Below are 15,290 nucleotides of genomic sequence, written 5' to 3'. Positions count from 1 at the left end.
TCGCTTTGCATGGATGGGCCCTATAATGGGTGCACTGCAGGCTAGGCCTATGTCATCATAGTCGCCACCATTGATGTAGAATGCATTCTACATCAATGGCTGGCTCCTTGTCCTCTCCCCCCACACCATTTAAGGCATTCAGAGGTAACATCGATTCCTAGGTAACCCACTGTATTCACAGGTAACCTCAATCATAGTAAAACACTGCATTTGCAGGTAAAGCACTGTATTCACAGGTGACATACCTAATTCACATGTAACACACTGTATTCACCTATAACACACTTATTCACAGTTGACCCTACATTCAAGGGTAACAAAATGTATTCACAAGTAACACTCTACATTCAAAGTTGAAACACTTAATGCACAGGTAAGACACTACATTCACAGGTAAAGAACACCACATTAACAAGTTACAGACTGCATGCACTGGTAACACACTGTATTCACATGTAACACACTTAATTCAAAGGTAATCACATGTAATGGACCACATTCACAGGTTACACACTGTATTAAGATGTAACAGACTACATTAACAGGTAACACACTGTATTCACGTTTAACAGACTAGTGTTGCACAGTATGAGGAGGATACTGGAGAGGTATCATACCCTCACACAAAAAACGATACGATTCTCGATTTTTTTTAGTATCGATACTTTTATTAAAATAACGTTGTGTCTGTGCAGCGAGCCGCTCCAGTCATACTCCTTGCACGCAGAGGCTAGTCAGTGGGCGTGCCCCTCAGCTCGTCCTCATCCACAGCAGCAGCAGGCAGTTCACTGAGCGAGAGCCATGGACCTTTAAAAATAGGACAGCGGATTTAATAATGGCGCCCATTCATTCCTATGAAAACTGATCAATGGCCGTTTCTCAATTCCTAGCACGCGTACTACGGACTCGATGACTTGCAAGTACGTACTTGGCAAGTCCGTACTTCAAGCACAGACTTACGAGCACGCGAGTATGTACCTGCAATTGGAACAGCAGCGGACTCGATGACGTCACCACCTCTGCTCGTCCGTTAACTGTGCTACGGCCTCATTTAGGCATATACTACTGAACAATATAAACAAATGATATAAAACAAAATCCCAGCCTCTTTCATTTTCAAATAGTATGTAAATATTCTGAATGAATAAAAATTGAAAAGATATGCGTGTCCTGTCATGTGTATGAGCTATACACACACGACTTTATATATATTTATATATTATCTTATATTATTATTATAATTATATTACATAAATATATATACAAGTTAAGAGTAACTTAAGCTACAGTTGTGCGTCTTCTCCATATTGTCCGCCATCGTACTGCTGCGAGTGCGAAATGCATCCAGGGATTTATAGCGGTTGCAAGTACACACGAGCCACCTCCGATGCATGCTCGGTGAAACGGCGAGATCGAGCACGCATCAAGAACACTTCTGGGTTTTACGACAGTACTCGCTTGATGCGTGCTTCGAATTGGAACAGTGCTCGGGCAACGACTGATGACGTTTCACGAGTCCACGAGCACACGAGCACGCACAAGTACGCAAATTGAGAAACGGCCCATGCATCGCAGGTGGCTCGTGTGTGCCTGCAACCATAGACATCTAAAGGTGCGAACACACCAAGCGCGTACCTCGCGTACCATGTACGCGCGTAACGCAGCTAAAATGTTGATTGACCATTTTGTGTCAAAAATGGTCAGATACGTACGGAAGAGGATTAGGGCCACACATGTAAAAAAAAATTAAGTTCTGACTTTATTCTCAGAATTCTGAGAATAAAGTCAGAATTCTGACTTTAATCTCAGAATTCTGAGAATAAAGTCAGAATTCTGACATTAATCTCAGAATTCTGACATTAATCTCAGAATTCTGAGATAAAAAGTCAGAATTCTGACATTAATCTCAGAATTCCGAGAAAAAAGTCAGAATTCTGACTTTAATCTCAGAATTCTGACTTTTTTCTCAGAATTCTGAGATTAAAGTCAGAATTCTGACATTAATCTCAGAATTCTGAGAAAAAAGTCAGAATTCTGACATTAATCTCAGAATTCTGACTTTAATCTCAGAATTCTGAGAAAAAAGTCAGAATTCTGACTTTAAAGTCAGAACTACGGGTATCTGTAAGGACCAACCTCCGTGGGAGAGACACTTTGCTTTATGCAGTAGGAGGAAACCTATGGAAAGCCAAGAAGGCCACAATCCGGCCCTAGAATGGCGCGGTAAAAGTGCAAAACCGCACGGATTCCGTGCGGTTTGGCAAGAATTCGGTTACGGAATACGGTTTTGAATGACTAATAGCCGCGGCTATTAGTCATTCACTCCAGCTATTAGTTATTCACTCCGGCTATTAGTTATTCACTCTGGATATTAGGTATGCTGAACGAGCCCTCCCTCTTCTTTGCTTGACCACTAAGTTTGAAGGCTGTCTAACCAATCAGTGAAGAGAAATACCAGACTAAAGTAACGCATTGTCGAGACTAGAGCTGCAGTGCCTCCATGTTTCGCCGTAACATAAAGCTGTGTTGTCTTTACTAGTTTCACTACAATGTAATGACCACCACTAGCTAGTGGAAAATACATTTGTGTCTAGTACAGTGATATATTTGTATATGTTAGGCTATATATTGAGATGGCAGTGTGCGAAATACCCGTCAATATTCGGGGATGCCCTCATCCCCAGATAGTTCTCGATATGCCGTAGCCAGCTCGGCCATAACATTACAATATTTCATGGATGCAAGCAAGCCAAGACAATCAATCTATATCTATAGTCTACATGACAACACACACACACACACACACGCACACACGCACACACGTTAAACACACTGGTAAAGCAATAGGAGCCTGCATTGGCTAAAGTTGTTGGGATGCATGTTATTTTATAACAGGGAGGGGCAAAGTTGTGCATTACAATGCAAACACGACAATAATTGGCACCGTTCTTGCGCACTCAGAAGAACATGAACTGAATAAATGCCAGGTATATAGCATATCGGAGACGGGCACACAATCAGTGCATTTGCAAATGAGAGCCTGCAGTATGATCGATCTTGTGACATTATTTAACCATCCATCTACAGCTAATACGATCAGACAGATACCACGTATAAGCCCACAATAAGCCCAACATCACCACGGCAGGCGCGCTCTCTCTCTCGCACATTCACACAATCACTCCAACTTCTCCAACTCCAAGGCAAAGCTGTTTCACTAAAACCACAAACAACCACAACTAACCAGCCTACATATCCACAACAATGCACAACAATCAGTTCTATACATTGCGTCTATCTTCTGTTTGGCACACATGGCTAATTTGCATACTCGCACAGGACTGTCGGCTCCGCTTGTCAAAAAAATAGATTTGTGAATAAATGCTTTCAATTCTGAATACTGGACTTGGTGAGCTTAAATAGGCTACATTTAAGTGACCTTTAGTGAGATGGCCTAAAACGGAATACAAATGAATTATTCTAGGACATAGGCTTTCAGGATCAAATCAACTGTTCGGGATTCATTTTGTTTAGCCAGTGAAAGTGATCAGCTGTATTCCACACACTGTTAAAAATACTTCACTACAAGTAGGCTATAAGGTCACTTAATAGCCTATTTAAGCTAACCAAGTCCAGTATTCAGAATTCAAAGCAGGCTTTCCATAGGTTTCCTCCTACTGCATAAAGCAAAGTGTCTCTCCCACGGAGGTTGGTCCTTACAGATACCCGTAGTTCTGACTTTAAAGTCAGAATTCTGACTTTTTTCTCAGAATTCTGAGATTAAAATCAGAATTCTGAGATTAATGTCAGAATTCTGAGATTAATGTCAGAATTCTGATTTTATTCTCAGAATTCTGAGATTAAAGTCAGAATTCTGACTTTTTTCTCAGAATTCTGAGAATAAATTCAGAACTTAATTTTTTTTTACATGTGTGGCCCTAATCCTCTTCCGTAGATACGCGCGTAGATGAGACCGCCCAAAACTCCCCCCCCCCCCAGCCTGTGGCTGCGCTGGATTTAGGAGTCCGAGGAAGGAAACCCAAACGCCGCCGTGTTTGGGTGGATGATAGAGTTTAGATCGGGTTAGATTAAATAATCTCGGATATAAATAACAATAATCGGGTTAAATAACTTCACATGGTGTGTCTGGTGTGTTTCCAGCATTCGTAGTGTTGATCAGCAGAGAAATAGTCCGCCAAGACGTTGAGGTTGCTTAGCAATCAGAGACTCTGTCCATGCAAGTGAACGGAGCGTTCACTCTTCGTCATAACTATCAAACCAAACATCCTTCACATTCACCAAGCGAACATTATGAAAGTAAAATGCACATTTCTTGCTAGAAATGTTTCCATAAACGCATTTAATGGCGTAACTATGTTACTATTTCCACCCAGAATAAAGAAAAATGTCGGCCGTATGCTTCTGTGCAAGCGACACTACTCTCTGCCGGTGACGTCGGGACAAGCGCCACGCTGATTGGCTATTGCGGCTAAGTATCACGCGTATGAGCGTAAAAAGTTAAATTTTTTGAACTCCTCGCGTACGCGCGTATATGTACGCGCGTATATATACGCGCCTCATACGCCCCTAACGCGAGTAAAATGTTGCTTGGTACGCATGATACGCGTGTACGCACCTCATACGCGCGTAAACCAATGGTTCCCTATGGAAAAATTGCCGATTTTATACGCGTCTATACACGAGGTACGCGGTTGGTGTGTTCGCACCTTTATAGCATAGACGGAGCATTGGCTGCTGGGACGCGAGAAATACGGCCGTCATCTTATGGCAAGCCATCCCCGCCAGAAAACGGTATCATTTAGACGCGTATCACCTTCATTACGCCGTAAAAAACGCCGCAAAATGTAGAAAAACGCCGTATTTTACGCCGTCATGCGCAAAAAAGCGCCGCTTTTTACGCCGCAATTAAGCCTTTCAAGAGCGCGCGTAAAAAGCGCCGTTTTGAACATCAAACCGCGCGTAAAATACGGCGCTTTTGTGCACATCACAACGCGGTAAAATACGGCGTTTCTTTAGTATGCTAATAATCTCCGCCCTTCTTTTCTCTCAGCCAATGCATTTGAAGTGTTTGCGCCCAATCGCTGAAGAAGAGAAGCAGACCAAATCAGTTCAGCCAGCACAGATCTGCTTTGAGGAGTTCTTCTCTCATTTGTTGTTAGTTGTAGCGTCATATAGATATATATTAGTAAATCCAGTCACAACAGTGTGGTCACCGTGGCCGTGGCCCAATCGATAGAGACGCTTGCTCTGTAGGCAAGAGGTTGTTTTAAAAAATAAATAAAAATACATTCGCGTCCTCGGCAGCCAGTCAGTTTCGTTCTCAGTGGGTGCTGGTCTCCGCCAGGGCTGCGCCTTGTCACCAATCCTGTTTGTGATATACATGGACAGGATATCGAGGCGTATTCGTGGTGGGGAGGGGTTGCAGTTCGGTGGTCTGAGGATCTCGTCACTGCTTTTTGCAGAAGATGTGGTCCTCATTGGATCATCATCGGCCTGTGACCTTCAGCACTCACTGGATCGGCTGGCGGCCGAGTGTGAAGCGGCTGGGATGAGGATCAGCACCGCTAAATCTGAGGCCATGACTCTTAGCAGGAAACCGGTGGATTGCTTACTCCGTGTAGGAAATTAGTCCTTGCGTTCAAGTACCTCGGGGTCTTGTTCGCGAGTGAGGGTACTATGGAGCGTGAGATTGGCTGGAGAATCGGAGCAGCGGGGGCAGTATTGCGTTCGTTTTACCGCACCGTTGTTACGAAAAGAGCTGAGCCGCAAGGCAAAGCTCTCGATCTACCGGTCGATCTTCGTTCCTATCCTCACCTATGGTCATGAGGGTTGGGTGATGACCGAAAGGACGAGATCGTGGGTACAAGCGGCCGAGATGAGTTTTCTCAGAAGGGTGGCTGGCGTCTCCATTAGGGATAGGTTGAAAGGTCAGCCATCCGTGAGGAACTCGAATTAGAGCCGCTGCTCCTTTACTTGGAAAGGAGTCAGCTGAGGTGGTTCGGGTATCTGGTAAGGATGCCCACTGGGCGCCTTCCTTGGGAGGTGTTTCAGGCACGTCCAGTGGGAAGGGGGGGACCTCGGGGAAGACCCAGGACTAGGTGGAGAGATTATATCTATATATATAACACTGGCCTGGGAACGCCTCGGGATCCCCCCGTCAGAGCTGGTCAATGTGACTCGGGAAAGCGAAGTCTGGAGCCCCCTGCTTGAGCTGCTCCCCCCGCGACCCGACCCCGGATAAGCGGACGAAGATGAGATGAGATGAATAAAAATACATATAAAGACGTTTCAAACGTTCCATCGAGTCTCTCGCATTCTACAATGGCCAGCTGTATTGTTTCCCATGGGAGCCGGCGACTAGTCTGCGAGTGGACTATCTGAAACTATTTTGAATAGACCACGACAATTACATATTTTTTTGTATTACTAGTCTTGATCTCAATGAATAGAGAGTCTGAAAGACCATCATCGATAATCAAATCCTCACACACTCTAGTGTTTAGCTTGGACCTCACATAAAAACAAACCCCACCTCCAATTTTATCTGATCTATTTTTGTTGATGAGTCTGTATCCCTCAATGCTTAGAGATTCTATGTGTGATCTCTCATTCAGCCATGTCTCACTACAGCCCACCACATCAAATCCATGGTCAGTAATAGTCATGAGGGAAACTAAATCATTGTGATGTTTTTGCAGGCTTCTAGTGTTTAAATGGAGAAGAGAGAAGTTATTATTATTAAGGATGTGTTTCACCTGGTCGGGAGAGTAGCTTTTGCAGTTTAAACTATCCACATAGTCAACACAAGGATGGCTATCATCGCTATTTTTCAAGTATTCAAATCCCATAGACATACATCCAAACCACTGTATATAAAGGTTATGCTATATAAGGGCGTCTTTCTTAACACTCCGCAAGTAGTCCTGTAACTTATCAACCCCAGCGTGTCCGGTTGCTAAGCGACTTCAATGTCTTTGGCAGACTATTTCTCTGCTGATCAACACTATGATGGTAAATGTAAAAAGACGCCGTTAAGATATTATTTCGTTACGGCAAGGAGCCGTGTAATAAGCGGGATAATGTATAGAACGTCGCCGGTCCCTATCGAAAATAATACCCTTCAGGGCGGAGCAAGACACCTCCACTCTGCGTCGTGGTCCGGTTCGCCCTGACGGGCCTATTTTCCCGATAATGACCGGCGTTCTGTACAACATTATACCTTACATATATCATATAAGTCCAGACCAACATAACGGTTGTGCGCGAGAGACATACGGGCGTACGCTTACCACTTTTGTAAATGTATATACAGTACATTCGGATTGCATGATAGGAATAGATCTATTTCGATTAGAAATCTAATCGAAGTGTCCATGTAAACGCGGCTACTGTCTCTATGCCTCAAAAAAAGGTTGCCTAACAAGCTACACCACGTTCGTTTCATATTTTTTCTACACAAGCCGAGGAATGTCGGCAAGCGCAGCCTATCTTCCGGCAAGTCGACCTCTCGTTGTGTCTCACTCTCACTCATGGAACTATTAAAGGTCCCATTGCATTCTACTTTATGGATGCTTTAATATAGATATTAGTGGGCCCCTAACCAAGTATTTGAAGACGTTCTCGAAAATCAGCCAGTTAAAAAATGCGATGAAATATGCTGCATATTTATGCAATTTTATGAAATTGCGGGAACTTGCAAAAATTGCAGGGAATTTGCGGAAAAATGCAACTTTCCAATGACGTTCACGTCGCGTAATTACGTCACTTCATAACGTTCCCATGGCAACAGGGGGAAATGGCTGCTCTTTGTCACGGTCTCTCCCACCAGATCCTAGCTTCCGCTAGTTCACTCTGTGTTAGTCTTGTCTGTCCCTGTTTGTCTCTGTCTCAGTGTTTCATGTGCGGGGGCGTGGCCGCGCAGTTCCAGCTGTTCCAGGCACGCTGATCACCCGCACCCGACAGTCATTTCCAATCAGGACCCAGCATATATACCCCAGCCTTCCAAACATTCTTCGCCAGATCGTCAGTTCTACTTACCCGGTTGAGTATCCTCTTGATTCTTCGAGCTCTGTATTCCCGTTTACTCGTGTTCCAGTCTCCGTTCCTAATCCGTCTGTCCCCCTACCAGTCATCTCCACCACGTCCATTCTCCAACCCTGCTCTGCTGCCGGAGTTCCATCTGCACCGTGTCGTCGGGTGTGGTTGTCGGCTCGGCTGCCTGCTGACTCCTCCAACCCCGGTTCGGGCCTCCCGGCACGTGGACCGCCACCACCTGCACCACCTTTAACCATCCGTGTAGCAATAAACCAGTCAATTGCTATCGTCCTCGTCTGTGGTCATTTGTGCCGTGCGTTTGGGTCCACCCTGTCTTGAGCCGTAACACTCTTGTGTAAAGAAAACGCAACATTTTCAACTATCTGCTAAAATATATGTGACTTTTTTGCAACGAAAACGCAGGGATTATGAAATCATGCAAGCCCGCATATTTTGCGCGGAAATCTGCAATTTATGGGGCCCCTGCATGAATATGCAGACTTTGGCTGATTATGCGTTGAATTATGCGATCGCATAATCACGTTTTTCTGGAGGGACTGGTTTACAGTGGATGTATCGCAATGGCGAGGCGCACACAGCCTTTGGCCGTGTTTTGTAATATTCTAGATCTAGAACACTCCAGGTGCTCCAGCGGGAGTCCTGAAGCTCTATATCTAAATAATATCATATTATACATCGATATCTATATCATATAATTAGTGGTGGGCTGTTATCGGCGTTAACGCAAAACTTTTATCGGGGATAAAAAAAATATCGCCGTTAACACTTCCTTGTTCGGACCCATCACGTGACTGAACTAACCAATCAGAAGCTAGAATTTAGAGGTAAACGTGAGGGAATCAGAGCGGCAGATTCAACAGAATATACTGATTGTGTTAAATATGTAAACATGTAAATATGTAAGTAATAATTGCGTAACATAAATATGTAAATGATTAACTGACTAAAAATTGTAAGTACATTTCTAGCAAATAAACTCCAATATAAATTATATGAATGTAGCAGTAGACACTCAATGAAGTGCGCATAGCAGCCGGTAGGGGGAACGCTACATAAAGGTGGCAGGTCTCCCCGGTGCTCTCTCTCTGCGCTCAATTGCATGCATGACTTCCGGTCCGAAGTGTTGTCTCGCGGCAGGTAAGGTGGTACGTGTTTCAGTTCAAGCTTTTAATGAATGAATACACATCAAACGCGCACTGCCTTATGGGCTTCAGCATAACGTAACATAACACTAGAACGTAACGTAACGTAACACACTCAACATCCATAACATCTTCCTTCCTTTAGATCAGGGGTACTCAAGTAGAAATGATGAGGGGCCACAAACATTTTTTTCAGTGACTCAAGGGGCCGGTCGATATACGTGTGACTGAGGCCGATATATGCTCTGTTTTAGACGTAATGCGTAAGCACGTAAGATACATAACCCCCCCTTGCGCGGTAAAATATCCCCCCTTACGTGCTTAAGTGCGACGGCCAAAATTCCTGACTATGCGACTAAAACACTACGGCCCTACGCAGCTCGCAAAGACTGTGATTGGCCAGCTAACCACATCCTTTCAGGAGTCTCACATTTCCGGTTTTACAGCATAATAGCGCCATTTTTAAAAGGCTGTGACAGAAGCGAATGAAGAATTTTGAAGAAGGAGAAGAAGAAAACACAAGAACGAATTATGATAATTATAAATATAAACAAGCCAGCGATTTCCACTTCCACGCCCACAGATTCGTTCGTTGCTCCCCCTACTGTTCTGGCGGAGAATCCCCTTGCAACACGCGCAATCCTTAAGGAACCTTAAAGGAACCGTAAATCAAAACTTGTCTAAAACAAGTCCCTTGTGTAAATTACGTGCTTACGTCTCTGCGTCTAAAACGACCCTAAATCGGCCTTGACTGCTGCTGAGATGGACTGTCTGCCTCGAGTTTGGGAGGGCTGGAGCGGTCTGTGGGCTGGAGTGCTATCTGTTTATCGTTGCAACCCCCAGCCTCGTATTGAGATCGCGGCGCGCGGTTTCAAAATAAGAGCGCCCAGCACGATTTTTTTTTTTTTTTTTTTTTTTTTTTTAATAATTAAAAAAACTTTTCAAAACAGCTCGAGGGCCATTAATAGACACCCCGCGGGCCACAAAAGGCCCGCGGGCCGCTACTTGAGTATGACTGCTTTAGATCAATGTTCTTAGATTAGATTAACACTTCAAATTCTTCACTACTCAATAATCATTGCAGGCTGTAACAACATTGATATCAACAACTCTGTTATAGTTTCACAGTCGAACATGCATGGCATTGGACTCTTTCCACAATCATTCCCTTTTTTTTTTTTTTTTTTTTTTTAACAGACCAACAGTCTCTCGTGAGGTTTCTTCAAGTGTGTGTGTGTGTATATTGGGAAAGGGCAGCGATCCGCCTACACCCTAATCAAACCCATGTTCTAATGGCACTTGTCAGTGTATGTGTGCTTTGAACCTAAGTTCTCCTAAAGTCACCAGTTCAGTCTCTGAGGTGGGCGTGAGAGGCGGCCACAACGTGTGAAGACCTCCTGGCCCGGGGTGCAGCTGTGCTTCTCCGGTGTACTCAGGGGGTGAGGAGCCGGACTGCTTGTGGGGGGTGCGTCTTCCATCCCGTCTGGTTCGCCCTGGCTTGACCCATGCCCGGTCTCGGCTGAGGCTGACTTCTCAGTCATATGTCCCTGTTCAGGACTGTTCTGCTCCAGCCGTCCCATCGGCCGTACTTCAGCTGAGCGCTCTGCCACTCGAAGATCCACACGGTTGCGCCTGTAAAGTGTGCCGTTGACATCCACTACGAATGAGCGGGTAGCAACTTTCTGGATACATTGGCCCACCGGCCATCTTCCTGTGCGATCACCTGGCAGCGGTTTCATCCTGATCCGGTCTCCCACATTCAGCTCAGGGAGGTCCCTGGCGGATCTGTCGTAGGTTGATTTCACCACCCGCCGTTTCCACCGCAACTTCTCTGTCACTCCGATCACCACGTGTGGCTGCAGTAGGCTGTCTGCAACTGGCAGCGAGGTCTTGAGCCTTCGTGACATTAAGCGTTGGGCGGGGCTGCTGTCCAACCCCTCTGTGGGCGTGTTGCGCCAGTGGAGGATGGCCATCCATGCATCTGTGCCATCTAACTTTGCCCGCTTGCAAAGTGATTTTACAATTTTCACAGCCGCTTCGGCCTTGCCGTTTGACTTTGGGTGACGTGGGGAGGACGTGACATGGGAAAAACCCCAGCTTGTTGCAAACTTCCTGAATTGTTCACACGCAAACTGCGGACCGTTATCAGAGATCACTTTGTCAGGCTGCCCATAACGCGCAAACTGGGCTCTGCAGCGTGTGATAAGCGTGTTGGCTGATAGGTCTGGCAGCTGGTCGATTTCCCAGTAATCTGAGTAGTGGTCTACAAGGATGAGAAATTCCTTGCCTGCATAGGAGTAGATGTCCATGCTCACAGTTTGCCATGGACGTGTAGGTATCTCATGCGACATCATGGATTCCTTCTGCTGATTTCTTGCGTACTCATTGCATGCAGAGCAGTTGGCTACATAGTCCTTGATTTCAGCTCTCATGCCCGGCCAGAAGAGGGTATCCCTGGCCCGCCTATAACAGGCCTCGCCACCTATGTGGCTAGAGTGTATCCGCTTCAGTAGCTCTGCTCTCAGGGCCTTTGGGATAATAATGCACTGTCCCCTGTACAGCACACCATTTTGCACATTCAGCTCATCCCGGAATGGCCAGTAGTCCCGCACCGCCAGTGGAGTGTCCTCCTTGAAGTCAGGCCACCCGTCCAGAATCACCGTCTTCAGCTCTTGGAGTACATCATCTGTTTCTGTGTGTTGTGTTATTTGACGGAATCTGAAAGTAGTGACATTCAGGTGCTGGGCTTGGTCCAGCTGTGTGTACTCCGTCTGGGTGGCAAACACTGCATGTCGCACGTGTGGGGTGTCTGGCCCTTGGTGCGGCAGAGTAGCTCGACTTAAAGTGTCACTGACGTACATTTCTGGCCCAGGCTTGTACACAACATCTAGGTTGTAACACTGCAGCTGCATCAGCATTCCCTGGAGACGTTTCGGTGCACTTAGGAGTGGCTTCTTGAATATTGTGATCAATGGTTTGTGGTCTGTTTCAGCAGTGAGCGTTTCTCTGCCATATAAGTATTGGTGGAATCTTTGGCATGCGAAGACTATGCTCAAGCACTCTTTCTCTATTTGAGCATAGTTTTGCTCCGTTTGAGTCAGGGCTCTAGAGGCAAAAGCCACTGGCTGCCCCCCTTGCAGCAAGCAGCATCCCAGCCCATTCATGCTGGCATCACTCTGGACAGTGACAGGCTTTGTAACGTCATAGTATCTGAGAACGGGTGTATTTGAAACCAGTCGCTTTATTTCTTGCACTGCGTCCTCATGTTTGGCTAGCCAGTGCCATTCTGTGTCCTTGTCCAGGAGCCTGCGGAGTGGCTCACAGACCTCTGAGAGCTTTGGCAGGAATTTTGCAAGGTATGTCACGAAGCCGATGAAGCGTTGGACAGCTTTTGCATCCGTAGGGGTCGGCATCTCCAGCACAGCCCGCGTTTTCTCTGGGTCAATCTTCAGTCCTTCTGAAGACAGAATGTGTCCATGGAAGTGGACTGCTTGAAGTTTGAACTGAAGCTTGCGCTCGCTCAGTCTTAGCTTCACAGCTCTGCATCGCTCCATGAGGGCACGTAGGTTGGTGTCATGATCCCGTTCCGCGTCCACCTCTGTGTCGCCACTCCCAACCACCAGGATGTCATCAGCTATTGGTTCAATGCCAGCCAGGCCTGCTAGCAGTTCGTGTTGTTTGCGTTGGTAGATCTCCGGTGCTACAGAGACACCGAATGGGAGTTTGAGCCACCTCATGCGACCCCACGGTGTCCAGAAGGTCGTCAGGCGGCTGCTTTCATCATCAAGCTTGCACTGTAGAAAAGCATCGCGAGCATCCACCAGTGTGAAAATGCAAGCCTTGGGTAGCTTGTACAACACATCTTCCAGTGTTGGCATGTGATAGTGAGACCTCAGCAATGCTCGGTTAAGGGGTTTGGGGTCAATGCACAGTCGTATTTTTTCTGGTTTTGCGACAGTCACCATATTACTAATCCACGCCGTGGGCTCGCTCACTGGTGTGATGTTGCCTGCTCTGATGTGCCTATCTAATTCTTCCTTGACTTTCTCCCTCAACGCTACCGGAACATTTCGAGGTGCACATTGTACAGGGGGTATATTTGGGTCCAGCTCAAAGTGTATCTCACCTGGGACTGACTCGATTGGGCCATTGAAGATGTCAGTGTAGTTGCTTAGCAGCTGATCTTTAGTGAGGGGCGTGCACTGATCTGCCTCTATCTTATGCAGCTCCTCTGGAATTGTGAATGTCATTAGGCCTAGGCGCTCGCATGTGGCCCCAGAGAGGAGAGGCTCCTGCTGAGTTTCCACTACCTCAAAGACCAGGTCATGCTTTTTCCCTCTAATGACACATTCTGTGTGGAATCTCCCCTGTGACAGCATAGTTTCCCCAGAATATAGTTTTAGCTTAGTTGTGCTCTGTTGTAGCGCTGTCCTAGGTGACAACTTCTCTTTGATCTTTCTGCTCATCACGTTGCAAGTGGCACCTGTATCTAGCTGGCATGCTTGCTTTTTTTTGTTCAAACGCAGGTGCACGAACCATTTGAGCCCTTTAGATTTTATATTGCTGATGCATTCTGTGGCCAGGAACATGTCATCTGTATCTGTGTCCCCTTGCTCAACATCTTCAAGCGCATTTACTTTTTTTGTCTTGCTACTAGCCTGACATACTTTTGAAAAGTGGTTTGAGATGCCACACGATCGGCATGCCTTACCGTAGGCTGGGCACTGCTCTCTGCCCCGCTTGTGGCTGTTTCCACAGTATTTGCAAGCCTGCTGTATATCTCTTCCTCTCCTGTCTTGAGGTCCACGTCTCCCGTATTGCCTGTCTGCGGAGTTTACACTGTCCGTTTGCAATTGTGGGCTCTCCAAGGTTTTCATGCGTGTATCGGTTAGCTCTGCCAGGCGACATATACCGACTGCCGTTGCTAACATCAGATCACGTTCACGCAGCAAGCGCCTCCTGGTGTTTTCGCTTGCGACACCAAGCACGAGCTTGTCCCGAATCATCTCGTCCTTTAGCCCACGGTACTCACACGATGCAGCTCTCTCCCGTAGTCTCGTTATGAAACTGTCAATTGGCTCATCAGTCTCCTGCTTGCAGCATCCAAACTTATATCTCTCATAAATCACATTTTTTTCCGGCTTAAAATATTCTCCGAGAGCATCTAGGATGGCGGTTGGGTCTTTCTTTTGGTCGTCATCCAAAATCACATTGTGCATATAGATATGACGGCACTCGCTACCCATTAGCCGTCTTAGCGCGGCTGCCTGCACTTCTTCTGCCTTTTCATTAAGGCCCGTAGCTAACACAAAGTCCTCGATTTCCGCACGAAAAACTTCCCAGTTCTTCGCCAGATCCCCGGACATCTGCATGCCCTCTGGTGCCGGAATCATATTGCTCGAGTTCGCCATATTATTCTAGTTAACTTTGTCAACTATCCCACTTCTGACGCCATGTTTCAGTTCAAGCTTTTAATGAATGAATACACATCAAACGCGCACTGCCTTATGGGCTTCAGCATAACGTAACATAACACTAGAACGTAACGTAACGTAACACACTCAACATCCATAACAGTACGCTGCTGCTTTGTTTCCGAGATCCTATTGAGGTTGTTGTTGATTCTTGGGTGCATTTGCTTTGCTGCAGAGCGCTTGAGCTGCCGTGCCCCGCTATTAGCGTGCGCTATTCCCGTTGGCCTGCGTTGGTAAGTGTCCTCTTGGTCTGCACAATCTGATTAAATATTAGCGCTAACAATGGTTCGGTTGTAGGTACCGCATGTAGCTGTAGGCTCCTCCCCCTGTTATCGTCAGTGTGCCGCCAATCGAGTCAACAGGTATAGTGTGTTTTAATTCAGCATTGGGCCCATACGGTCATTTTAATAATAAACATTTTTACCAATTTTATACATTCTGTTTTTAGATGAGGGACGGCTACTGAGCAACCTGAACGGCTGAACCCTGCTGCTTTGTCTTGTATTTCGTCTGCGGTTTCAATTACAGCGCCGTCCGCTGTTGTGTTTACAGCTTTGTCTGCTGTCCTTGTTTATAGCGCTGTTTGTTGTCCGTTGCC

At 46.2% G+C, this 15,290-nt stretch overlaps 1 protein-coding gene across 2 annotated transcripts; it reads right to left on the bottom strand.

Moving 5' to 3' along the window:
* Positions 1 to 96: 96 nt before the first annotated feature.
* Positions 97 to 15,145, bottom strand: LOC115556026 (uncharacterized). 2 transcript variants are annotated; one of them, XM_030373132.1, is made up of 3 exons: positions 13,930 to 15,145; positions 8,059 to 8,302; positions 97 to 807 (listed from the first exon to the last, which is right to left on the bottom strand). In XM_030373132.1, exons 1-3 carry the CDS (start codon positions 14,627 to 14,629, stop codon positions 786 to 788), a joined length of 966 nt encoding a protein of 321 aa, XP_030228992.1. In that variant the 5' UTR covers positions 14,630 to 15,145; the 3' UTR covers positions 97 to 785. The 2 variants fall into 2 exon arrangements, with proteins under 2 accessions (XP_030228992.1, XP_030228993.1); XM_030373133.1 differs by lacking the exon at positions 8,059 to 8,302.
* Between the last annotated feature and the right edge of the window lie 145 nt (positions 15,146 to 15,290).

Source organism: Gadus morhua, chromosome 12 (assembly GCF_902167405.1).
Source record: "Gadus morhua chromosome 12, gadMor3.0, whole genome shotgun sequence".
NCBI classification, from domain to species: domain Eukaryota; kingdom Metazoa; phylum Chordata; class Actinopteri; order Gadiformes; family Gadidae; genus Gadus; species Gadus morhua.
This window is presented reverse-complemented; position numbering and strand designations above follow the sequence as displayed.